The sequence below is a fragment of the Nilaparvata lugens genome, chromosome 12 (genome assembly GCF_014356525.2).
Source record: "Nilaparvata lugens isolate BPH chromosome 12, ASM1435652v1, whole genome shotgun sequence".
NCBI lineage: Eukaryota > Metazoa > Arthropoda > Insecta > Hemiptera > Delphacidae > Nilaparvata > Nilaparvata lugens.
This window is the reverse complement of record NC_052515.1, coordinates 14,856,011-14,882,257: the sequence shown is the minus strand read 5'-3', so window position 1 is coordinate 14,882,257 and position 26,247 is coordinate 14,856,011. Positions and strand designations below refer to the sequence as shown.

Here is a 26,247-nt window from a genome sequence, read left to right as displayed (position 1 = left end):
TGAATTCAAACCCAGGGGCGCGTGTAACATATTTAAATCTGGGTAGATGAAAAGCCCTAACAGAAATAGTAATAGGTCTAAAAATAAAGTAATTGGCTAATATCGCCAAGCAGATAATAAACAAGATTAGATAGCATCAGCTTGTTCTGGCTAAATGGTACAAGAACTTAAAAAGGATTTGAAGGAAGTTTACTACTCATAAATAGATTATTTATAAAATATTTGAAGATTGAGGTTATATAGATGTATTCACGGATCGGTGACCTAGAGATCGATCAAACCGAAGAACGTAGAATCTGACCAAAACCCCTTGGCAGAGCTTTATTGCATTCGGATGGTGTGCAATGTGAAAAAACACCCGTCCACGTGGCTAATTATTAGGTAGCATGGAATTAATATTAATGTATAGAATATTAACTAGCATGCAAAGAGCATAAATAAAAAACCAAATAAAAATAATTTAATGTATTCAGGAAATAAGAGTTACCAGGCGCATGAATACCTAATAAAATTTGCATGCACCAATAGTAAAACGGCAGTTAATAGGCGGCAACTGTAGGCCAATTCAAAAATATTTATATATATTTATATAAATGTACTAGTTTTTGTGTAAAAATTTGTGTAATCTATGTTATCAATATGGCTCGAATGCAAAGAAATTATTAATCATATAATCTAAGCAATATTTTGGCATTTTTTGTAAGATCTATTTGAATTTAATGGCGGAGGATTGGGATATTTAAATTTTATGCTAATTTGAAAGTCGGAAAGAGGATCTGTAAAACTTGAGAAGGAAGAACCAGCACTCGCCAGCCAAATGCCACCATAAGAGGACCCCAAATATTTTAGAGCGAAGTACCTTACTAATGATTTTGTAAAAATTAAAGTTAAAGTAAATTATTAAATTTCTTAAAAGACTTCGTGATGCTATTGTGAAGCAGAAGTCATTTTTCATTTTAATTAAATTTATAACCCCTTGGAGGAGACGATTCCGGCTACCATATTCCCGGACCACATGGAGTTGGATCGACATCGGCGGCTTACAAGAAGATTTTCGACACGTGAGTGATTAAATTTGAATTTAGTGATGGGCGCCCTAGTGCTTCGAAATAATCTGATGATCAAAGCTAGCTCGCCGAAAGGGTTATTATAAATTGAGAAATTAATAAGAGTAATACTTGCGCAAGTAAAAAATTAGTATTAAAGGTATTTAATTGAAAGAAAAATATAGATCAATATTTTAGAAATTTCTATTTAATCAAAGAAGTACGAAATCTAGGCTATCAAACGTATGCATACAATATTTAATTTTTTGCAATACAATTTGCGATAATTTATCATAGTTCTAATTCACTAGATGAATGGCTCTACCTATTCCGTCAGGTGCCGAATCTTGCACCCTGAGATAAAAATATATATTCGATACAAATAAATCTACTAAATACTAGAGATTTTAATATATATATATATTTGGATTATTAGTGGCTAATTTATCAAGCTGATCTTAGAGCACATATTTTTTGATTGAATTATCCAAGTCGACAAGTATTAGCAAGTGCATATCGCAGCTACATGCAAAAGAATGCATATGATTTTAAGATAAAGGCACATGGTAATGATTCGTGCCATAAATCTAGAATATAAAGTTAGCCTGTGATATTTTTATTGATTTCAATTATTGTTCTATTTTTATATTATATTTTTTATCGCTCTATATATATTTTTTGCCTCGATTGATCTTTGCATTATTTGTGTAATATATGTGTGAAATTTTCATGGTGTGCAATTTATTTTTTATTCCTCATCTCTATAGTATAAGTATCATTTTCATATATATTTATTATTTATTGAATTACAAGAGTTATAGGAGAAGCCCATATCTAGGCCTATCAAGATTTTTTAAGACTGAATACTATTAGAAAACCACGGCCTAATTATATTAAATCTCATGCTTTACCGACTGATGCCAAGCAGGAGGCTAATCGTTATTTTTATATAAAGAATAACGTGACAATGCATAACAATATTATCTATAGCTATTACCAATTGCTTTTTTCATATCAGATGCAGTTCAAAAATCATTTTCTTAGTCTATATTATGTAGATTCATCTATAATTTTGCCGTATAAGTATAAGTGTAAAAGCCAGTATATATTGTAATCTACATAAAGTACTCAATCAATCAATCAATCAATCAATCAATTGCAATTGCATTGATGGAACTAATGCATATCAGCTGATCCAATGCTCTCAGTTTAAAATGAATCTTACTAAAGAGAAAATTATTCATTTTTTGCAATAGTAGTGGTGCTCACCTCATAATAAGCGAGAAATCCCTTGGCTTTAGTATAGTTACCAGGGGCGCCACCTCCGGCTTCCTTATTGATATAAGTGCCAGGATTGTAGTTACTGTTCCCTGCGCTCAGAGTGAACGAACGTCCGTAGAAAGGAACTCCAACCACCAGCTTATCAGGTGGACATCCGTAGTCTACCCACAGCTGGAGACCATCGTTCTGGAATCAGTCGATTAGAAAATAAGTCATCGATTAAATAAAAGCTTGCAATTGCTGCTAATCCTACGGTGGGCCGTCCACTGGAACCGATTTCGTCCGAACTAGCATCGGCCGAAAACTACCGAACTCGTCCGAACGATCCCCCAACAAAGAAAGGAATAGATGCTCGTCCATTGCAACAGGTTCGTTCATACGGCCGTCTCCGGCCGATCAATGTTTCGATCCGAAATGAATGAGATTTTCCGGCTCTATCCGGCCGAACTAGCTTGTCGAGCTGAGACAACAACTAGTGTTCCTAACCTATAATTGTTCCACTGTCTTGTTTGTTTTTTTGAAGTTGTTCTGTGTCATAAAGATGTTTTACAAGCATTGTTCTATTTCAATGACGGCTGAAAATTCAACACATCACGGCCGGCAGATTCGACCGATCCAACGGCCGAACGGATCGAGTGGACGGTTACCCTAAGTTTATATTCTAGCTCTAGCTATTGCCAAAATTCAGTTTCTAGTGTTGATAGTAGGATCAAATAATAGCTTTTTATTCATTCTACCCATTCTTGCAAGGCAGCAGTATCAAATATTAGGTTGATTGAACGAATCTTGGGCCCTGTTTTTGAGAATGGTCTCTGGAGAGAAAGAACATATTTTGAAATAGAGGAGTTCTTAAACAATGAAGACATTTTGCGGTCGATTAAAGCTGGCAGAATAAGATGGATGGGGCAAATTTTGAGAATGGGAGATGGAAGAGTGGTGAAATGTATATGGAAGGAGAAAATATATAACAGAAGAAGAAAAGGTCGACCGAGAAATAGGTGGACGGATGATGTGGAACGCGATCTAAGAACGCCTGGAGTTCGTAACTGGAGGAGGCAGGCCGAGGATCGAGACAGATGGAGAGGCTATGTGAGGGAGGCCAAGGGTTGTAAAGACCTGTAGAGCTGAGGAGTGAGTAAGAACGAATCATATCAATAATCATAAATATATTTAAATAATCATACGTTATTTACTTACAACGTTTAGTTTTTCGTAGGCCCACTGATCATGCGGTCTCTTATAGAGAGGACTATGTACATCAGCGAATCCAGCCCAGTTACCTCTCAAGTCGTATGACATTACGTGAATTGCATCCACTAGTCTGAAATTAGAATGAATTATTTCAAATATTTAGAAGTATATGGGTTAAAATAGAGTCTTAATTATGCTCAAGATAAAACTATAGAGAAACAATAGCTTAAGTTACGCTATTGTTTCTATCTTGTTTTAATCGAGTTTGACTCATGTAGCTAGACTTTGAACTGCCTTTTCGTACAACATGATATGAATTGCATCCACAAGTCTGAAATTCTAATAAATTTATTTAAAAAAAGTTTAGAAGTTTAATTTAAAATTGGGATTGAAGTACGCTCAAGATAGAATCATAGCCCAGATAAAATAATTAAGAATATAAATCTCAGTACCCTTTTAAATTATTATGTCACATGTTTTCATGAATTGAAAATGGCATTAGTGTCTGAAACATGTTGTGACACAATAATTTAGAAGGTTACTGAATTTTTTTATTTATAATAAAAGTAGCTCTAACGAAAAAATACAATCATAGATAAAAGATGGAGAGAATGATCTTCTATTTAATTTGATTATTATAGAACTTCACATTCGACATACCATGAATGTTAATATTCATATCATTGAATGGTCAATTCTGTCAAATTCTTACTCAATCTAGTAACAGCTGCAATCTAGTGGCCGAATCCGAAAACAGTCACTTCAAGCCTTCGACCAATCAGGTGAGAGTTCCCCTACTTTGTGAGTATGCCAAATACTGAGCTTGCTTGTATGATTGGTACGTCATTTCTTTGCTCAAAATGGATGTTATGAACGCAATAATGAGCACAAAAAGAGTCTTAGAATCTATCTTCAGTTTATTTATCGTACTTTAGAGATTTAGAGTAAATAGAGAGTCTCTAGCAATTAACAATAATTGAGCAATATCTCCAGCTATTGTTATTTGTACGGATAAGAGCCCACTTTGCAACTATGAAAAATTAAATAGAAATAGGCTATAGACTATAGTGAGGTTCACGTTATAATGACAGCATTCGATTAACATTGGTGTTGCTATCCTTGTTTATCATTCGACAGAGCAGATAGCGATATCCCCTTATAGCTCCGCAACATTGCCAGATCGTGTTTCAACAATATAGAAATATAATCATATACAAAATATTTAATCACAATCATGAAAATGTATTAATCAATCATTGGGAATTATTTTGCATTTTGAAAAAAAAATTTGGGAATCCATTTTGAAAAAATGTTACAGCAATAAAAAAATTTGATTTGATTTTATTTGAAATTCATTTTTTTGTGGAATGGAATATAATTTGTGATTTTTAACAAGGATGAACAGTTAATATTAGGCTACATTAACAATAATACCGGTGTCAGCTATCCTCTATGGAAGGCAGTGGCAAGACAGATAATCAGCTACGCTGTTCTCCTATCTTTCTCCACTGACATTATAACGTGGACCTAACTATAGTTCTATAATAGGTAACTCAATTGATTTTTCAATTTTTCATAGTTGCAAAGTGGGCTATTATTGTAACATATAATAAAATATCAATTATAATAAGAAAATTATACTATGGATCTACTCACTCGCAAAGTTCGGGGACATGATATCCTTCGTTGAGCCTGAATTTGGCCAAAGGCACAGCCATAGTGATCTCCCATCCTTTTCCTTCCTTAACGAAAGCTGTCCTCAGCTCCTCCACGAAATAGAAGAAGCGATCCTTGTCCGAGAAACTGCCTCCTCGATCCGCTGCCCCCGGATATTCCCAGTCCAAATCGAAGCCGTCGAAATTGTATTTGTGCATGTATTCTACAGGAAAAAGGGAAATTTTCATTAATCTCTGGCATTGCTCCATAACAGTATGAAACAAAATTGTGTATGTATTCTACAGGGAAAATGGGAGATTTTCAGTAGTTTCTGGCATTGCTCAATATCAGTACGAAATAATTTTGTATCTGTGCATGTATTCTACAGGGAAAAGGGGGAAATTTTCAGTAACTTCTGGCATTGCTCCATAACAGTACGAAACAAAATTGTATATGTGTATGTTTTCTACAGGGAAAAAGAGAAATTTTCAGTAATCTCTGACATTGTTCCATATCAGTACAAAACAAAAAAAATTGTATCTGTGCAGGTATTCTACAGAGAAGGGGGAAATTTTTAGTCATCCCTGGCATTGCATGAATATAGAAGCATAACTACACTAGAGGCTTGAATAAAACTTCAATAATTATTGTACAATATATATAGTAACGAATATAGTAATAAGGAATATAATAACGAATTAAACATCAGGCCCCTGTTTCATAAAAACTTAGAAGTCCTGTAATACATGAACAGCTGATTTTATCGACTATATTGAGCATGTAATTGGAATGATGATTCTCTTGTATTACAGGACTTGTAACTTTTATGAAACAGGCCCCAGGCCGCAGTGTCTATAACTTGTTTACTATAGTTTGTAGCCTTTTGTTATAAAGCGGTACTATATTGTACAGTTATATTGCTCGTCTATTGTCTACTTCATTCATTCACTGAACAAAATAGAACTTCACTACACATATTAAACAAGTTAAGCCTTCACCGTAATAACACTGTGTTGCCAAATCGTGTAAAATTTCAATCTTCTCATTCAAGCTCGTTGGGTGACTCGTTGGAGAACCTTAAGTGATAACGCGCCGGTCTGATAATCAAGAGAACCCGAGTTCGAATCTCAACCGGGCAAAAGTTTTTGACCACAGCACAATCACATAGAAATGGCCACACCGTCTTTTGGAGGAGACGATAAGCCATCGGTCACATCTACCTAAAAAGTAGTCGTCATCTCTTATCATCATTTCTTTCACTCATTACCCACGAACAGGCCTAAGAGCTTATGTGGGCATCACCCTCAGTATTATTATTTATTATTATTAAGCTCATAAGATTGGATATACCTATTCAATTGCACGTCCATTTTTATTCAACAAAACAGAAGAGTATACTCTGTGTAGAGAATACGTTGAGACTTGATAAATATCCGTGTTGCCAGATTGTAGAAAAATTCCATCTTTTCACGCAAGCCCAAATGACTGAATTGATTCGACAACACAGTCGATGTAGAGTTGTCAATTTGAATATATCAAGGCAACATGGTATTTGGTCGATTCACCCAAGTCTCAAATGTCTAATTCAAAGTTTGGTGTATTTGGCCCAATTCAAACTGAAGTGACGTGGCGGTGACGTGGCACGGGCTTTTTGTCACTTCCACGCCACTCCCATATAAACTTATGACCCAATGCGAACTGAAGTGGCGTGTCGAAAAGCTACGTCACCGCCACGTCCACGCCACGCCACTGCCACGTCACTTCAGTGTAAATTGGACCTGAAATTTAATTGATTTTTACATTTAAAGAATATGTTTAATATGAATACTGTATTATATATTTTAAAATGATACAAACTTACCAACCACACTCCTGATGAATGAATCCCGACGCTCCTTCATGGAAACAAGCTGTGAATATTTGCGACCCCCTTCTCCCCAGCCACCTACTGCCAATTCTACTTTCAGTCCTGGCATTTTCTGCTTCAAGGCTGTGAAGTTGCTGTAGCCATGTTGTTCCACATCCACCTAATCAGACAAAAAAAATTAAATTGTTTTTTGTTCACCGAAAATTTATCACTAACAACTTATTAGGCTAAATATGGGGAGACCGAGCTTCGCTCTGGAGTACAAAAGCATAAAAAAATTGTTAAGAAAGAAGAAATTATAATAACATTCATACAGAAATGTTCTATTTAATCACAGTAAATAGAGATTAATTCCCAGAGGAATGCAATTATTTCCCTCACAGAGACCCAGTTGCACAAAAGCCGGTTTAATTTTAGTCCTGATTAACTTCACGTGAACCAAATCAGAGAAGACAATTTCAAAAAGATGGATCTACTGGAATTAATCAGGATTGAAAATAACCCGGCTTTTTTGCAACCGGCACTAAGTACCTGATTGAATGATTAGAACAGCTGAGTCATAATTTTGACACAGTTCCACACACATGAACTCGCTCACTCACTTCCATCGCCAACAGACGATGAAATAATTATTATCGGCTGTTTTTTCAAGGATGAATAATAATTATCCTTTTAATGTCCTTCAGCGAGTTTTCCCAGGGATGAAACCTAGTGCAATCGAATCTTTATATTATAAGCCTACTATGCTCTGAATTTCGTGAGAATCGTTAAAGCCGTTTTCGAGATCCGGTGAAATACAAACATCTAAACATATAAACAGAAGTTGCTCGTTTAATAGTATGGGATGAGGGAAAAATAGTATGAATGTTTGGCGTGGGTTGGACGTCATCCATGTGATATTACATTTATTTGTGGCTCACTTAGAATTCAAAGCAAGTAACATTAGCGAGAAAAAAATAGTATGAATGATCATGAACCGCCATTCATGTGACTTGTGGCTTGTCTCAGCCAATGGCAGACGTTCACCTTGTTTAGTGTGTAAAATGAACCGCCATTGCTGATGATGTCAGCAGGCCTACATTATAAACCGCTAATAGTGGGAGTGGCTTGACTCGGCCAATTACAGACGTTTGCTCAACTCATGCATCCACCAATCATATCACTTGTTTAATACTTTAAAACATTCAAGTGGGAGAGTGTACATTATTTACTATCCAAACTTTGCCACGAAATCAAATAGAATACTAATCCTATTCTATTTTCCTCATTTTCTTCATTTTAGTTTCATTTTATCAGAGATTGATAATGAATAAATGAACAATGGCGTGTCAACTGAAACCGGTAGTCTATCTCTATAATTTTTAAGAATTTCCGGTTATGACAACCATGAGTTTGACTTTTCAAGTGAGTCATATTGTTTCTTACAGCTTTCTTATAGTCTTTTATTTCTCACAATTTTTTTCATATATTTCATCTTTTACTATTCTTTCAGCTTCCTCATATTCTTTTGTTTCTCACAGAATTTTTATATATTTCATCTGTTACTATTCTTCATAGGATGATAGTGATTTATCTCACCTCAGGATCGAGAACTAGGACCTCCCACGTGACATTACTGACTCCAATGAAGGAGTAGACAAGATGGGTGCACATTCCTGGTGGTATATCATCTATGGTGTACCTCCCCACACCTTCCCTGTAGATAGCCCAGTTGCTGAAGTAGCATACTATTCTGGCATCTGCAAAAGTTCAGGTCAGATTCAGATTTAATTGGATTAGATTTTATAATCTTTTTGTGTAGTTGAGAAGTTGATATTGTGGTAATTATTCATATTAAATAAAAATTTAGACAATTTTTTTAGTATTTTTATTTAAGATTTTATAATATTGTTAACATAAATCGATGCAATTTGATCTGTCCTTTCTTGGAAAAGGATGAAATTTAATGAAGAATGTCCTTCCCAAAGAGCTATTCTTCCCAATTCTGAAATCCTAGAAAAATGAGTCTATATCCTTCCCAACTCTATCAACTCTTCAAAGTTGTATTGGAAGTAAGTTGTAATCAAGTTGATTACATTCTCCATTTCATCCTTTTCCAAGAAAGGACAGATCAAATTGCATCGATTTATGTTAACAATATTATAAAAGCTTAAATAAAAATACTAAGAAATTGTCTAAATTTTTATTTAATATGAATAATTACACTATAACTTCTCGAGAGATATCTCGAGAAAAAGAGAGTCAGATAGTGCGCAAGTGAGGACAAGAAAAGTCATACAAAAAAGGCCTATTGCACATTATGAGAAAAATAACTCAGTTCACTTTATTAAAATAATTAAGATGAGAATTTCGCAGGAATGTCCGCTCTTATTTGTTTAAGATAGACTACATCACACGCTCACAGGCCGAAAACTGTTAACACGTTTAAGTTGTTGATGATATAGGTCTAAAGCCTTGTCCACATTGAATAAATGTTCTACAAACATGTTTGTTGAAAAAGTTTGGGCAAATTTTATTATGTTTGACAAACAATGTTTGCCCGTGGCCAGTGTGGGTGCGTCACCAAACCAAATATATGTAAGTGGGAAGAACAGGTTTTATGTTTCACAGATGTTTTACAGCTGTGAACACTGAAAATGTTTGGAAAAACAGTTATTTTTTTGTTTGACAAACAATGATTGTCCGAACTTTTAAAAATGTTTGTCCCTGAGCTCCTCAACAAACATGTTTGCCGAACATGTTTGTTCAGTGTGGACACTGCTTAATGCGACAAATAACTAATGTGTATGATATAAAATTCATTTGAACTGTAATAATATCGTATGAAAAAGACTAAGAAATTGTCAAGAAACAATCTTCTTCTTGACAGTTTCTTAGTCTTTTTCATTCAATATGAATAAATAAATAAGTATCAACTTCTCAACTACACAAAAAGTGTAATAATATCTTTGATATCATCTATACAAGACTGATAATCTTAGATCAATTCTAAAAAATTGCACCAGAGATGGTATATTACTTCTTTAAATATAGTATCATTTCTTCTATGATTGCACATAATTCATATCATTCACCAAATCTACAGCTCTATATAATTCTAAAACATCAATATGCAATATGATTGCATTCATTATCTCTTGAAAATAAATAACAAATATTTTTCTCTTACCTTTCTCTGCATGAGCACAGGTGAAAAATGTAGCGAAAAATAATAATGACGCCGCTATTTTCATACATCTTGAATAATTATTCTCCATCTGAAATAGAAAAAAGTAGGTCCATCAGATATCTATTGCAGTTGATAATAATTATTTATCATAACCCACATAAAATTTGGGAGAGAAATAGTACAGGCTTAGCCTAGTTTTCTCTCCCTGATCATAATATTATTATGATGACAGTATTTAATGAATGAATGAATAAGAAGAATCTCCCTTTTCATTTTCTTAACTCTTCTTAGCAGCCTACTGTAGGGTCATTCTTACAAAATGCACGATAACTGTAGTTATGTAGGGGAATACTCCCTGAATCTGGATTCCCAATCAGTATCAGTGAAAGTGACCGGCTCAGTGAGAATATAATTTCCATGAGTTCAAATGGGAGCTTTCACACTCAACACGACCGAGCGAGTATGAATAGTCCCATTAGAGCTTATGAGAATAATACTCTCGTACCGGTCACTTTCACCTGAGACAAATAATCTATTTAATAATAATTTGAACGGTATCTTTACTCTATGCTTTCACTGACGCTGATATTATGATGGGGTCCAGCTTTACACTGCACATGAATTTACTTCAAGATTTATGTGAAAGTTTTATAGGCTACATCTTGAAACATGATTGTATGAACAACTCTTTATCAAGTCTTCTTCTTTAGCTTCATCATTCAATTGGTAGGCAGCATAGCCACCTCTAATACATTCAAGGCCCCGACCTACGATATTGCAACGTCGCAGTGTAGGCCTAGAATCTAATACATAATTGGTGAAAAAGATCAGCTGGTATTTTATTAAATCCAATCTAATACATCGTATATACGATGTATACCTTCTAATACCTACGATGTTGCAACGTCGCAGAGTAGGCCTAGAATCTAATACATGATTGGTGAAAAAGATCAGCTGGTATTTTTTTAAATCTTTTTCACCAATCATGTATTAGATTCTAGGCCTACACTGCGACGTTGGCCGGGGCCAAATATCGTAGGCCGGGGCCTTCTATTAGAGGTAGCTATGTAGGCAGCTTTCCATAGTTTTCTGTCCAGAGCTGTACTTTTCAGTTGTCTGGATCCCTAGATCTTTGCTCACTTGCTTAGATCAGCTGGTATTTTATTAAATCCAATCTAATACATCGTATATACGATGTATACCTTCTAATACCTACGATGTTGCAACGTCGCAGTGTAGGCCTAGAATCTAATACATGATTGGTGAAAAAGATCAGCTGGTATTTTTTAAAATCTTCTTCACCAATCATGTATTAGATTCTAGGCTTACACTGCGACGTTGCAATATCGTAGGCCGGGGCCTTGTATTAGAGGTAGCAATGTAGGCAGCTTTCCATAGTTTTCTGTCCAGAGCTGTACTTTTCAGTTGTCTGGATCCCTAGATCTTTGCTCACTTGCTTCAGATATTGTAGCAGGGGTCTTCCACGAGCCCTTTGTCCAATTATTTTATATCTTTCAGAATTCTTAATGTGAATTCGTTGTGTCTAAATACATGGCCAGGCCGAGAATATTGTATGTCCTTTAAAATACGAAAAAGAGATCGCTTTTCCTCAACCCTTTGAAATACTTCCTCATTGATAATTTTATCGTCCATCTCAGCATGAGCATCCGGTATCATTTATTAGATATTGATACTAATATTTGACAGATTCTTTAAAATATTTATGAATATTGTAAACCCGATCTTTATAGTCAAGTGCTACCTTTATTTCTAATAGATGTAATGATCATGGATCTCATGGAAAATGCAAATTTTCGATATTTGACAAAATTCATGATGATTACATCAAGTGCTGATTTTATTTCAGTTGATATTATGAAGTTTTTGTATGAATTGTTCATGCATTTAGAAATAAATTAAATAAATATAAATTTGAATTTCTGAACTTCGAAAAAGTCTACAAACAGAATACAGTAGATGAACCAAATTACCAAAAATACTACGAAAAATGATAATAATTATAGGATAAAATGGAAAATATCAATAAGAAAGCCGAGAGGGAAGAGAAAAACCCGGATGCACAGAGGTCTGTTAAAGTTTAGGAATGAAAGGAGAACCAATCAAAGAAGCGTAAAACATCTTCAATTAGCACTCAATCACAGTTAAAATTCAACAGACTTTTCATCAACCGAGCCAAATAACTACAAACCATCGTTCTACTAATCATAAAATATTTCACATTTTCAAAATGTAGAAAAAGTTAGACTATAACCAGAGGTAAATGATTGTTTCAATTGAACGGTATCTTTAAGCTGCATTTACACCAAAGTTAGTAACAAAATGGTTATAAATGAATCCTTATAGATTCTATTAGATTGAACGGAACTTGACAAACACATATGTTCATCATAAGTATGATAAGTTATGTTCAATCTAATAGAATCTATAAGGATTAAATTATTAAAATTTTGTTAATAACTTTGGTGTAAACGCGGCTTTACTCTATCTATGCTATAATTGATTGATTGAGTGCTTTATTTATGTAGATTGCAATATATACAGTACTGGCTTATACACTTATATATAATAGCTTACAATACAGGAAAACTATAGATGAATTTACATAATATAGACTAAGAAAATAATTATTGAACTGTATATGATATGAGAAAAGCAATTTGTAATAACTATAGATAATTATATTGTTATGCATCTACATAAATTGGCGGAGCTTTGGACATATCAATGTCCATTCTTCGGAAAGAATAAAGTATCCTTGCCACTAACTCTCTACCAAAGCTATAACGGATCCTTCTTAATTCAAACGGTCAATATTCAATATCAAAGCGAAAAATGGACGATAATTTGAAGGAGATTAGTTAGATTTATTCGAAAATTTATCGCTTAAGATAACAAACGTGGAAAGCTATAATCGACTTACCTTGATTAAAACAGTGAATATCCAATATCAAGGTGGAAAACTGACGAAAATTTGAAGAAACAAATGAAAGTTATTTGAAACTATTCGTCCATAAAATACAAAAATTTTAGAGGTACTGAAAAACTAATCACTGCACTCCTTGTGGTAGAAGGATTCACTCACTCTTCGGTAGAGAGAAGAAAGAATCTTTCTATCTTTCTCCTCACTATGAGGATTGAAGACTCTCAAGGAGATATCCTCAAGGATAGAGTTGAGGAACCACTCCCAAGGGTTGGAGAAGATTGAAGACTGTCAAGGAGATGTCCTCAAGGATAGAGGATCAAGGAACCACTCCCACAGAGGTCTAAGGAGGTCTACTCAAGGACTCCTCAAGTAGTCTCTCCTCCGAAGTCTAAGCGAAGACTGGCAACAGAAGAGGAGAGCACCGCTATCAAGTAGCTGAGCGATTTCAGAGGAGAAGAAGGAGAAGTGGTAGGAGGAGTGGAAGGAGAAGACGGTGAAAGAGACAGAGGAGAGGATGGTGTGATGAAGGGAGGAGTGCGAGAACCGGTGGGTTGGGTGGGAAGAGGAAGAATAGAAGAAGAGGGTGAAGAGGAACAAGAAGAGTGAAACTGTGGTGGTGTAGCTGATTTGGAGGAGGTGGTGGTGGTGGAGTAAGAGGAGGAGGTGGTGGAGGAGGAGGAGGAGGAAGATGGTGAAGAGGGGAAAGAGAAGAAGACAAAGGAGGGAAAGAAGAGAAGGATGAAGGAGGAGGAGAAGAAGGCGATGGAGGAGAGGAAGAAATAGCTGAGCGATTTCGAAGAAGAAGAAGAAGAACAAGAACAAGAACAAGAACAAGAACAAGAACAAGAACAAGAAGGAGAAGAGGTAGAAGGAGAAGAAGAAGAACAACAACAACAAGAACAAGAAGAAGGAGGAGAAGTGGTAGATGGTGAAGAAGGAGAAGAAAAAAAGAAGAAGAACAAGAAGAACAAGAACAAGAACAAGAAGAAGGAGAAGGAGAAGAGGTAGAAGGAGAAGAAGAACAACAACATCAAGAACAAGAAGGAGGAGGAGAAGAGGTAGAAGGAGAAGAAGAAGGAGAAGAAGTTGAATTTACACTACTTAGTATGTGTGTTACTTATATCAAGATTTTCTCACAGTAAGTTAAGTAAACAATAAGTGCTTAGAGCGTAATGATCGTTTCATGTCGATTGTTACACATGAAGTAATGTAGGTTATTGTTTCATCAATTCAATCAAAAAATTAATGTCTTTACAAGAGACATTGTGAAATTGAAGTAGAAGAATGATAAACTTTAGCTGTTTTTAGGATTACTAGCTTACCAAGTAACAGGTACACATCAATAAATTATTGAAAAACATTAATAAATGTTACAATGTCTCATGAAAATACGTCAATTTTTTTGAAGTATGATAATAATTATGATAAGTAGCTTGGTAAGCTAGAAATCCATAATTCAGCTATATTTTTTCTTCTCTATAAAAGCAAAAAAAGTGCTATTCTATTTATTACTTTCCTTGCACATCTACCGCCATAGGTCTTGGAAGTACTGATATGAAATTTGATGTTCCCCAATAATTTCAAGTTTTATTCTCTACTAGCTTACCCGGCGATCTTCGTACCGCCAAAAAGTCGATGTATCTCTCATGTCACACTTGACTTAATTTGGTGAATCATGAAATTTATTTATTTACAATCAATATTCTTATTCACATCTCAATACGGACTTTCTATGTGCTTAAAACTATCGTTTTAATACCAGTAAACAATTTTATCACAGAGTGATGTGTTTATTACAGCTGGTAAGTTTAGATGATTATATTATCACAACATGATCTTGAATCATGATGATCTTCCCGTTCTACGTTAGTCGCTCGGCCGACAATTTTGAAAACATAGGTCTGTAAAATGGATTAATATATAATTATTATTAGCCCCCCTATTGAAATTTCTGGTCAGAAACCATCCCTAATATTCACACAACATATTCCCAAAGTTTCATGCAGTTCTGTCAAGTAGTTTTCGAGTCTATAGGGAACAAACAAACTAACACACAAACAGACATTCATTTTTATATTATAGAGAAGATTGATTTCTGAGCTTGAAGGCGGTGTCCACTTGATCCCTAGGCTTGTGCGATAAATTAATTTGAAATGCAATTTGAATCATGTTTGTATAATATTGTCTTGAGTTTATTATGAGAGCTCAATTTTTCAAACATAAACTCAATTTACAAATCTCTCAACGTAGCAATTGAGTAATCTGTTGTACTATTGTAATAGTTCTCTGTAGACAATATTGAAACCTAAGTTATATTATGTTTATGTAATCAATTTTATTCTGAATAAACTCATTTGGTCGTGTTTATCGTCGACCAAAGATATCATTAATATTTCAACGCGCATTTTCTCTCAGGCATATAGTAGCACTTGTTTCAGTTTTAGTTTTTCGCTAAAGAATGTATGTTACAAATCATTTTTATAATAATTCATTATTGTAATAAGTTACGATCTGAATGCAAAGAATAAGCTGCATGCAAGTAGTAGGTGAAAAAACTCCCACTAAAACAAACATTTCATTTACTCTTCCCATACAGTAGGCCCACTATTTTATTACATCTTATTTTTATTTTCCACTCTTTCCTTTGCGAACCGAATGACTGTGACACACATATTTTGAAAGAAATTAAATTATTATTTGTCACGAATTCTTGAAACGTCCAGGTTAACCGTGAATTCAAGACAATTTAGGCAAAATAAGACAATGAGTTGCTTCTACACTGTAGCGTAATGGTCCATTGTTTTCCTTGACCCGTATTTTTGAGGGATGTAAAGATTTAGCTTATGTCATTGTAATATGATTATAATGATATTTCAAGATGTACATCTATAATCATAACATGGCTGCAAAGGCTAAAACGAAACTTTCTACTGGTGATATTTTTCAAAGTTTTTCGTTTTTTTTAACATCAAGCTATCAAAATGAAAGAAATGCTTAAGGGCCGGTTTCCGAGCTCGGTATTCAGCTAAGTTCTAGACTTCAAACAGCTGGAGTCAGAAAATTGACTCCGAAACGGGGCGTAGACGTAGTCCAGGTCAATGTACCTAGGATACATTGACATTCCAGGTACATTGTATTCCAGGTACCTTGCTCCAGGTTTGAATTAAATTTCGAAAAACTTTAAAATTGAACACAAAATAATAAAGAGAAAATAGTGTAAGGTTTCAGATATTTTGAATTATTAAGGAATATTCCATTTCTTCAAGGAAAATCGTTTCTAGTTATAGAAATGAAAAACAAAGATTATCATTAAAAACCGCGACTAACTGTCTTGGAAAGTCAATTATCTGACACCAGCTGTTTAATTCTGGAACTTAGCTGAATCTCGAGCTCGGAAACCGGCTCTAAAAGATTATTCGTCTCTGATATAATATATCATTGTTTAATTAATCTGAATTCAATTACCCTTTATTGAATTTAGTAAGCCTTGTCAACATCAAATTTATTTGTTCAACAAATTTTATTTCAAGCTATTTAATTTTCGATGCTGTTTTCGATTTTCTGCTCCAGCTTTTCGTTCAAACTAATCGTCCTCGAATATATTATAATAATACACATCATGTTCCACAGTTCTTCCGGTGAACTTCTCTATCGCCTCATCTACATGTCTACCCACAAACGTTTTCGCATACAAAACTCCCGCCAAAATTCCAGCCAAATGGCCCAAAAACGATGCGTTGGGAACCGCAAAATGTATGGCTATGAGCTCAACCCATGGGGCATACCTTGAATCAACCCACAATCCTTCAATCTGCATGTATGTGGGTCTACTTTCTTGAGTTGTCACCACTTTTAAAGCAAACAGAACCCCGGAGAAGCCAATCGCACAAGACTCCATTACAGCAGGGTTGTTGAGGATGTATGATAACCCTAGAGCTAACGACACATAGATTGCGTTTGTTGTTAGCGTGAAAAACAAGATCAGTATAGAAAAATTAGCGCTCCAGTATTTTCTCTCCAGAAATGACCCCTTCAACAGAAGGGACCCCATGTTGAAGTAGAGGTGCATGTCGTCCGCGTGTTCCAGCGTGGAAAGTAGCATTCTCCGGAATTCCAGAGAGTTCCAGACTTTGTCAGCACTTAGGCAGACGTCCCACTTGTCCCAGGGCACCGTAATCACCCCTAGGAAGAGGGAAACTTGACCCAAAATGGCGACCAATGTCACGGGAGGGATTTCTTTCAGCCCGAATTTGGTCATGTCTAGGAAAAGTAGTAGAACTCCTAGACCGAGAGTTCCGTTTCTGGAGCGGTTTCCACTCATCTTTCAACTTTCAACTTGCTACTTGCAACTTTCAACTTGCAACTTTCAACTCTCAACTTTCAACTTTCAACTCTCAACAATCAATTTTCATCATTCAACTTTCAATTTGCAGCTTTCATCTCTCAACTTTCAACTTTAGACTTGCTACTTGAAACGTTCAACTTGCAACTTTCAACTTTCAACTCTCAACAATCAATTCTCAACATTCAACTTTCAATTTGCAGCTTTCATCTCTCAACTTTCAACTTTAGACTTGCTACTTGAAACTTTCAACTTTCAACTTTCAACTCTCAACAATCAATTCTCAACATTCAACTTCCAACTTTCAATTTGCAACTTTCATCTTTCAACTTTCAACTTTCAACTTGCAACTTTCAACTTGCAGTCTTCAACTTTCAACTTTCAACTTCCAACATTCAACATAATTATACTTCTGTCCAATTGTTTGTGATTGACTAACTAGACTATAAATGGCTCTCTTCAAACATTGAACCCTTCAAATATAATAACTGCAAGAAGATTTCACTGCAAAAAAATTGTTATGATAGATGACAAAACAAAAGCTAATGATAGACTTTGTTTCTGGCTTGTATTGGTTGGATATCTTTGAACTTTGTTCACAAGTAATAAACAGTTTTCTTTACACTGTGAACCATGAATAATTGCAATAATATGAGAGTTTTCTTCAGATAGTTCTATGGTAGAAGGCACATGGTGAAATGAAAGCTAATGATGGGCTTAGATTTTGTCTTGGTTGGACATCTTAGAACTCGTTCACGAATACTCAGACGGTTTTCTTCAAACTTTGAACAACATTATTTGAACTAGAGTTTTTGAACTTTAAAACATTTTAAACAAGGTTTAAACTTAGAACATTTTTTGAAAGAGAGTTAGCTGTTTGGAAACTAATAATTCCATTCAGGTTAAATTTGTTTGTCAGTTTGCCATTCAGGTGAGCTTTGATAAAAGATGATAATTTCTCGATTCAATTACAAACTGTCAACGTTTTTATACAATTTTTGAACTGTTCATACAGTTGAATTAATTCAAAAACAGATAGTAGGAAATATAAACTGATAATTCGATTCAGGTTTAAGAGACTAGTAATTCACTAAATCTTCTTTGGAAAGAGAGTTTTGTGCCAGTTCTGATAAACTTGTTGTTGACCATTATTACATGTTTACATTTTATATAGGTTTGATTGGAATTGGAAAATTATTGCCAATAAATTAAAAAATTGTTCATATGAAGCTTCTAGAAACTGAGTAAACACTTGAGGAAATCTGCTATAACAACTTATAAACACTGCACAAGTATAACATTTTTGTAGGCCTACTTAACCTCTTCAATTTGTAAACTTACTGGAATTTTAGTTGTCAAAATAAATTCATAACATCATGCAGACAATTTTGGTTGTAATGGATATGTGTGGCAGCTGTCAGGTGATTAACAGATGATCAATTGATCAGAATCATAATTTGAAAACTGTAAAACATGCACAGAGATAAATCAGCTGTTTGTTCAAACCCAGACTATAAAACGACACGTTTAGTTCCTGGTGAAACCCGGCCTAAAAAATGCAACCATATCGTGATCGTGGTTTAGCGAAGACACAATGTAGATGGTGTAAACCGAAGATATTAAAGAGGTATGGTCTTCTTTGGTGTTAACTCTATTAGGGCCGGTTTTCGAGCTCGGAATTCAAGGTTCTAGACTTTAAACAGCTGGAGTCAGAAAATTGGCTTCCCGAAAAGGGGCGTAGTCCCAGTCCACGTTTAAATTAAATTTCGGAAAACTAGAAAATTAAACACAAAATAAAATGAAGAGAAAATGGTAATAAGTTTCAGCTATTTTAAATTATTCAGGAATGTTTCATTTCGTCAAGGAAAAACGTTTCCAATTATAGAAATGAGAAAATAAAGATTATCATAGAAAATAATACAACGCCCCGACTCGGAAAGACAATTTTCTGACTATTGATGTTTAAAGTCTAGAACTTAGCTAAATCCCGCGCTCGGAAACCGGCCCTAGTCTTCACTACCGTCAACTTGAACCTGGAATGAGTCAAAGAAGGTCAGTTCCAGACAAACTGGATATGAACCAGAAAGAGGAAAATAGAATGACAAATGGAAAGAGACAAAGGAGAAATGTTTTCCTTATCGTTGACGATAGTGATAATGTACTTTTAAATGTTCAACTAGAGTGGTGCTATGACATCAAGCACAGACTAAAAACTCGTTCACTGATAAACATCTTTAGACTGGGTTCATGGACACTTTACTGAGGAAAGAGAGAGAGGATGAGAGAGAGAGAGAGTGAGAGAGAATTGAAATGAATTGAATAATTGCCTTTGTGGCGAATCATATGATTGCCACCGCCACCTGTGATGTTTTCAACTAGCATAGTTTGTTTATCACTTGTAACAGTTTCATTTTTATATTTTATCCAGTGTCCAATTTAGTTTTTCAAACATTAAAAAATATTTCATCATTCATCGAGTTTCATTTAATCAATTTCAACATATAGGAAATCATCAAATTAAATTCCTATATTGGTTGTATAGGAATTTAATTTGTTGATTTCCTATATGTTGAAATTGATTAAATGAGATTCGATAAATGATGAAATATTTATAATGTTTGAGAGACAAAATTGGACTCTGGAAAAAATATAAAAATAAAACTGTTACATGTGATAAACAAACTATGCTAGTTGAAAACATCACAGGTGGCGGTGGCAATCATATGATTCGCCACACTTTATTAAGGGCGGAATTAGGACTCTATGTCCTCTCTGCCACACAACCCCAAAAAGAGAATGAGAAGAGGTAGCCTAGATGAAAATGAAACAAAGAGAGAGCTTGAGATTTTGAGCTTGAGTTAAAAATGGTTCACGTGCTGAGCTTTTTCAAGATTTTCTTTCGCAGACCAGACATGAAAAACAGAATAAAAGAGAGGGTAAACATCAAGACAGAGAGAATAAAAAGAGAGAGAATGTATTGCCTTATTTGTAGCTACCGGTCTGGCAAGCACTCCTGGAATGGAGACAGCAGATAAAATCAGAGAAGATATTTAAGAAGAGTCAAAAAGGCTTTTTGAGGAAAAATAGCTTGTTGAAATCTGGTCAGGTTCAAAGACCCTGAGAGGTGACACTGAACTTCAGTCACTTATTTCTTGTTGTGCAATGTTTTATTTCTGGTACAAGATTATTTTTATTGAAATGTATATATTTAGGGCTACTTGGACCCGGTTGCACAACAGCCGGTTAATTTTAACCGTAATCAATTCAAAACTTTTCAAAAAAAGTACTATGATGTTATTTTATTTATCAAGAATATTCAAAGATATGAGAATATAATTAATCACATGAAAAGATACGTTAAAAACAGATAAGAGAGTGAGAAATGAACGATATCGATAACTGAATATTATTATTGAACTACATAAATCGGCGGTGTTTCAACAAATAATTACTGTCGACTCTCTGAGAAGGATATAAAATAATATCCTCCCATCAACACACTACCAGAAATGACAAAGAGATTAGATTAGAGTTCTTTATGTATGTTACAATATTTACTGGCTCATAGACTACACTAATTTACATTGGATGACGGTGATGCTAATTATTCAACGAATTTTACGAAGTATAAAAATTAATCAACGGGAATAAAAATTTAGTTCTTTATGTATGTTACAATATTTACTGGCTCATAGACTACACTAATTTACATTAAATGACGGTAATGCTAATTATTCAACGAATTTTACGAAGTATGAAAATTAATCAACGGGAATAAAGATTGAATGCAATTAATTAGAATAACGATAATATAATATTGTGATGTAACTTCATGAGTCGGAGGTGTTTCAACAAATAATTGTTAATTCTCTGAAAAGGATATAAAATAATATTCGTTCTATCAACACACGACCGAGAGAGAGATACAGAATCAGATTCAGATTCCTTTATTCATGTGTTTAACAAAACAGAATTCAACTTAAGTTCTAGCGTTGAAAATAATTACCAGTAGGGGTAGAGAAGCATGATGTATCATATATTCACAGACTGTAGAGTTTTACAATAATATTGAGCAAAGAAAGATCATGAGAGAGAGAGAGAACAAACTTACGCTTATCCTTTCTCTATGCTGTAAGCTTTTGTGTTACCATAAAATAAAGTCTGAAAATCCAACACAGTAACACTGTATAGAGAGATTTATTTTACGAAATAATAACAAACTGGCAAAATTGTCAAAAACTTCCAAGGGCCGGTTTCCGAGCTCGGGATTTGGCTAAGTTCTAGACTTAAAAACAACTGGAGTAAGAAAATTAGCTTTCCGAAACGGGGCGTAGCCGTAGTCATTGTCATAGTCACGTTTGAATTAAATTTCGAAAAACTAGAAAATTAAACACAAAATAAAATAAAGAGAGAATAGTGTGAAGTTTCATCAATTTTTAATAATTTCGTCAAGGAAAATCGTTTCCAATTATAGAAATGAGAAAATAAAAACTGCGACCAGTGTTAAAAAAACCTGCGACTACGCCCCGTTTTGGAAAGCTAATTTTCTGACTCCAGCTGTTTAAAGTCTAGAACCATAGAGAAACAATAGCGTAAGTAGATATCCCATGGTATAGGGAATCTATGTCGCAACTTTTACTGTTATCTCAAGCCGATTACTGTCGATTATTGTCAATTTTTACTGTTTTGTTGGGGTGAGAGTGTATGAACGGCACAATTTGAGAGACTACCAGCGTCACACAGCTTCACAGGAAAGAACTATGTGAACTATCGGCTTGGGATAACAGTAAAAGTTGCGACATAAACGCCCTATACCATGGGATATCTACTTATGCTATCGTTTCTCTATGCTAGAACTTAGCTAAATCCCGAGCTCGGAAACCGGCCCTAAAAGTTATAAAGTAAACTAGTATTCTCTAGAAAATCTGGTATGGTTATAGATTCTATACCAATTTGCTACAGAAAACAGAACATAACTTAAGCACTGGTTCTTGATTGAACAAACGTTGAAACGTTGAAAGACTATTTATTAATTATTCTGTGACCTTGTATCGATGCAATAGCGTCAATGTCTGTCTACAACAAGAATAGTGAATAGCTATTTATACCATCCTTGTGTATACATACCGTATGTCCCAAGCGCATCATTGTAACATACTCTTTTGACATACTAATCAACTTGAGAAATAATATTCTTGCAATACCACTGTAGCCAATGCTTATATTTTCATAGTGCAATACTGTAAAATACTGTACTTGAACATCCATTAATCGAACATGTCAATTAAGTGAATTCCTACTTCTATAATAATTATTGAAGGAGATCCATGAATTGTTAGTCTCCTTCATTCCACTTTTCCTCTACCACCTTACTCTCTTCTTCTTTCCCCTCATTCTCCTATTCATAATTATGTTACTGTGATTATTTCTCTCCTATCTAAAGAGATGATATCTAATCATATCCTTTCATCTCTATCTTTATATATCCCTGTATTTTCTCTTTATCACTTCTGTTGTAAGTGATCTTCCTCTACTTATCTTTCTTTATAGTCTTCCTTCTTCGTCCTCTTGTTGTTGTTTCACCTTCTCTTTGTGTTATTCATCTCCTTTTCAACTTTCTTTCAATTACAATCCATTTCTACTTATCTTCATCACTTTCTTTCAATTTTCTCCTTCTCTCCTTGTTCTCCTTCCCCTTCTTATTATTTCTCCCCATCTCCTTCAAACGTCTTACTTCGATTCGATATCCTTTTATTATTATCCTTTCTTATTCACATCCTTCTCCTCCTACCATTCTCTCCTTATTCTCCATTTTATGTTTCTCTCTGATACAATATCCTCACGACTGCCATTCTCTCTTTATTCTCAATTTTATGTTTCTCTTTAATTCAATCCCCTAACGATTCTTATCCTTCTTCTCCTCATCATTCTCTCAATTTTCACTCTAGAAAAACTGTAGACGGACATGAATATTTCACAATTATTCCTGCATAAATGAACAGAGCTTTCATTGACCGAACGTTGTAAGGTAATGTTTTAACTCGGATTTTCATTTGTCGTCTGTATGTAACGCGATTACGGCCAAACGCGTTGATAGAATTCGATGAGATTTGGCAGGAATATTCCTTTTTCAACTGCGCGTCGATGTATACACAAGGTTTTTTTGAAATTTTGCATTTTAAGGATAATATTAAACGAGAAGGAATTCCTCCATACTCTGATATCATTATATATATATATATATAATATATATATATATATATATATATATATATATATATATATATATATAAGGAAAATAAAAATCTCAGTACCCTTTTTTTAAAATATTTTAAAAAAAGGGTACTGAGATTTTTATTTTCCTTATATTTATATTACAAGTAGCCCTATATATAGGAAAGAGATCTTTGAAGATAGGATTAATCAGACTACAGAATTATTCATAATCAATCAGCTGACAAGTGATCCCAATTACTTTATCAATACAATAACACTCGTTCGATTATTTATTGCATGCATTACACAGATGTCTGGCCATGTCTATTTCTATAAGGTAGGGTTTCAATATTTTTTATGATACGTGCCATGTCTTACTTTAGATAAAATAGTAGGCTATAGTAGGCTGTGTGCGTGCCCATCATTATCAATATTCTCACATTTGAAAAACCAATTTAATAGGTGATTGAAAATAAAATAAAAAATGATTGAATGAACTGAAGAAATTATTATATTCTTGATCGAAAAAATAATTTTAAAATAGTTGAGATATATTTTTATCAGATGGAGAGATTTTCACGGAACTGGATAAATTATCATAATGGGATACAAATTCAAAAGTGAACTGAGTTTATTAACATGAGTGAGTTTTTGATCTTGGAGGAAACAAATATAACAGTTTTAAGAGTAAATTATGATTAAACTGAATCAACTAGAACAGGTGACATCAGATACGTATGGATGAGAATACTGCGTAAGGTCTACTGTTCACAGAGCTACTAGTAATTGATTTTATGGACAGCGTTGATGTTATTCGAAAAGAAATGCTAACAGTTTGAAGTGACTGTAATATAAATTATGCATTTTATGACACAGGTCTTCCGCTGAAAAAAGTCGCGCGCAAAACGAAATTCGCTTCGTTCTAGACTCTAGAGTGTCTGTACTTTCACTTGTGTGCTCTATATTTTAGCGGTGCTCTTTTTGTTAGGCTAGTAGTGTTTTTGTTGCACAGTGAAGCTATTTCCGGCTCGCAGTATAATAATATTTGCATTCATAACTACATTCAAGAACAGGGCAGGAGAAGAGGGAGAAGAAGAAGAAGAAGACGAAGAAGAAGAAGAAGAAAAAGAAGAAGAAGAAGAAGAAGAAGGAGAAGAGGAAGAAGAAGATGAAGAAGAAGACGAAGAAGAAGAAAATAGTTCGTTGAGAATTGGCTTCTCAATTCTCATCATTCAAGATTCAACCGAAACTGACTTAATTGAAAATTTGAGTGAAGCATACATTTTACTTTTCTTACACTATTACCATAGGTAAGGAAAGTATTGCTCTCCGAAAATAATTAAGATACCCCAATTTCTAAATTTCTATACGTTTCAAGGTCCCCTGAGTCCAAAAAAGTGGTTTTTGGGTATTGATCTGTATGTGTGTGTGTGTGTGTCTTCAGCGTTATTAGCCTGTCACCAGCTGGCTCAAATCTTTGAAAAGTATACTTGAGATGCGCGGGAACACTAGCGTCAGGTGATCAATTCTCATAACGGCAAGGAAAGTTGTGTGAGTGCGCCACACCAGATTTTTTATTTGACTAGATATCGGCAGTTTAAAGTTTATCTCACTAGGTCATTGTCAAGTCGATGAATGCACACATCAATAAATTTCTTGCAAATCAAGAGAAATTTCTCTCGTTCTAAAAGTTTCACCGTAACTTACAGGAAGAAAGTAAGAAAGTGGTCAAGTTAACTTGCATAAATTATTCTATGTAGGCTATCTGGAACAGTTTTCATTTCGGCCGCGAAAAAAAATTGCAAATCAATTTCGAATATAAATAAGAGTGCAACGTGAAACTGGTTTTCAACTCAGAACGAATTCTATATAAGATCAGTATAATATATATTTTATGTTCTTTAAAGCAAATCTGGACCGCTGAGATCAGTTTATTCAAGTTTGTCTCAGATTTATTTAGTAGCTATTTTTACAACATACAGGGCGTTTAAAAGCAGAATGATATCAATAGATTAGTTGTTGTTTAAGGTCAGTTGACTGCACTTGTCAGCCATGCAGAAAAAGAGGAGCTATTTGAAGAGGAGATGTTTTTGAATTGAGATTAGAAAGTGGGTGGAAGGCGGGATAGAGGATGCAAAAGAAGAAGTAGAAGGAGAAGTAGAAAAAGGAGAAAAGAAAAAGCAGAAGGAGGAGTAGAAGAAGGAGAGGAGGGGAAACTATGAAGAAGAAGAGGAGGTATAGGAGGAGGAGGAGGAGGAGGAGGAGGAGGAGTAGGAAGAGAAAAAGAAAAAGAATAAGATAGGAGGAGAAGAAAAAGAAGAAGAAGAAGACAAGAGAACTTAGAGACAGGTGAAGAAGAAGGAGAGAGTAGAAGAAGAAGGAGACCAGAGAAGAAGAAGAAGGAGGAGGAGGAGGAGAAGAAGAAGAAGAAGAAGAAGAAGAAGAAGAAGAAGAAGAAGAAGAAAAGATAAGAGAAGAAAGTTCCACTCTCTTTCAACACAATACAGATTATCACTGATTTGTCTTCTTTTCTTT

The 26,247-nt window shown here is 34.5% G+C and overlaps 3 protein-coding genes across 3 annotated transcripts in view; 1 reads left to right on the top strand and 2 right to left on the bottom strand.

The window, feature by feature from the left end:
• The window catches only part of LOC111048624 (endochitinase), a 30,654-nt gene extending 17,091 nt beyond the window's left edge, over nt 1-13,563 (bottom strand). The window contains exons 1-7 of the mRNA XM_022334550.2: nt 13,152-13,563; nt 10,211-10,298; nt 8,620-8,780; nt 7,036-7,201; nt 5,175-5,397; nt 3,525-3,648; nt 2,316-2,513 (exon numbers count right to left, since the gene is read on the bottom strand). Coding sequence (XP_022190242.2) covers nt 2,316-2,513; nt 3,525-3,648; nt 5,175-5,397; nt 7,036-7,201; nt 8,620-8,780; nt 10,211-10,298 — 960 coding nt within the window. The 5' untranslated portion in view covers nt 13,152-13,563. The remainder of the gene's footprint in view (nt 1-2,315; nt 2,514-3,524; nt 3,649-5,174; nt 5,398-7,035; nt 7,202-8,619; nt 8,781-10,210; nt 10,299-13,151) is intronic.
• LOC111055362 (host cell factor 1-like) overlaps nt 1-26,247 on the top strand; it is a 119,428-nt gene that overhangs the window by 10,192 nt on the left and 82,989 nt on the right. The window lies entirely within an intron of this gene.
• On the bottom strand, nt 16,738-17,475 carry LOC111062609 (rhomboid-related protein 4-like). The gene has a single exon (XM_022350299.2). The coding sequence runs from the start codon at nt 17,473-17,475 to the stop codon at nt 16,738-16,740; it is 738 nt and encodes a 245-aa protein (XP_022205991.2).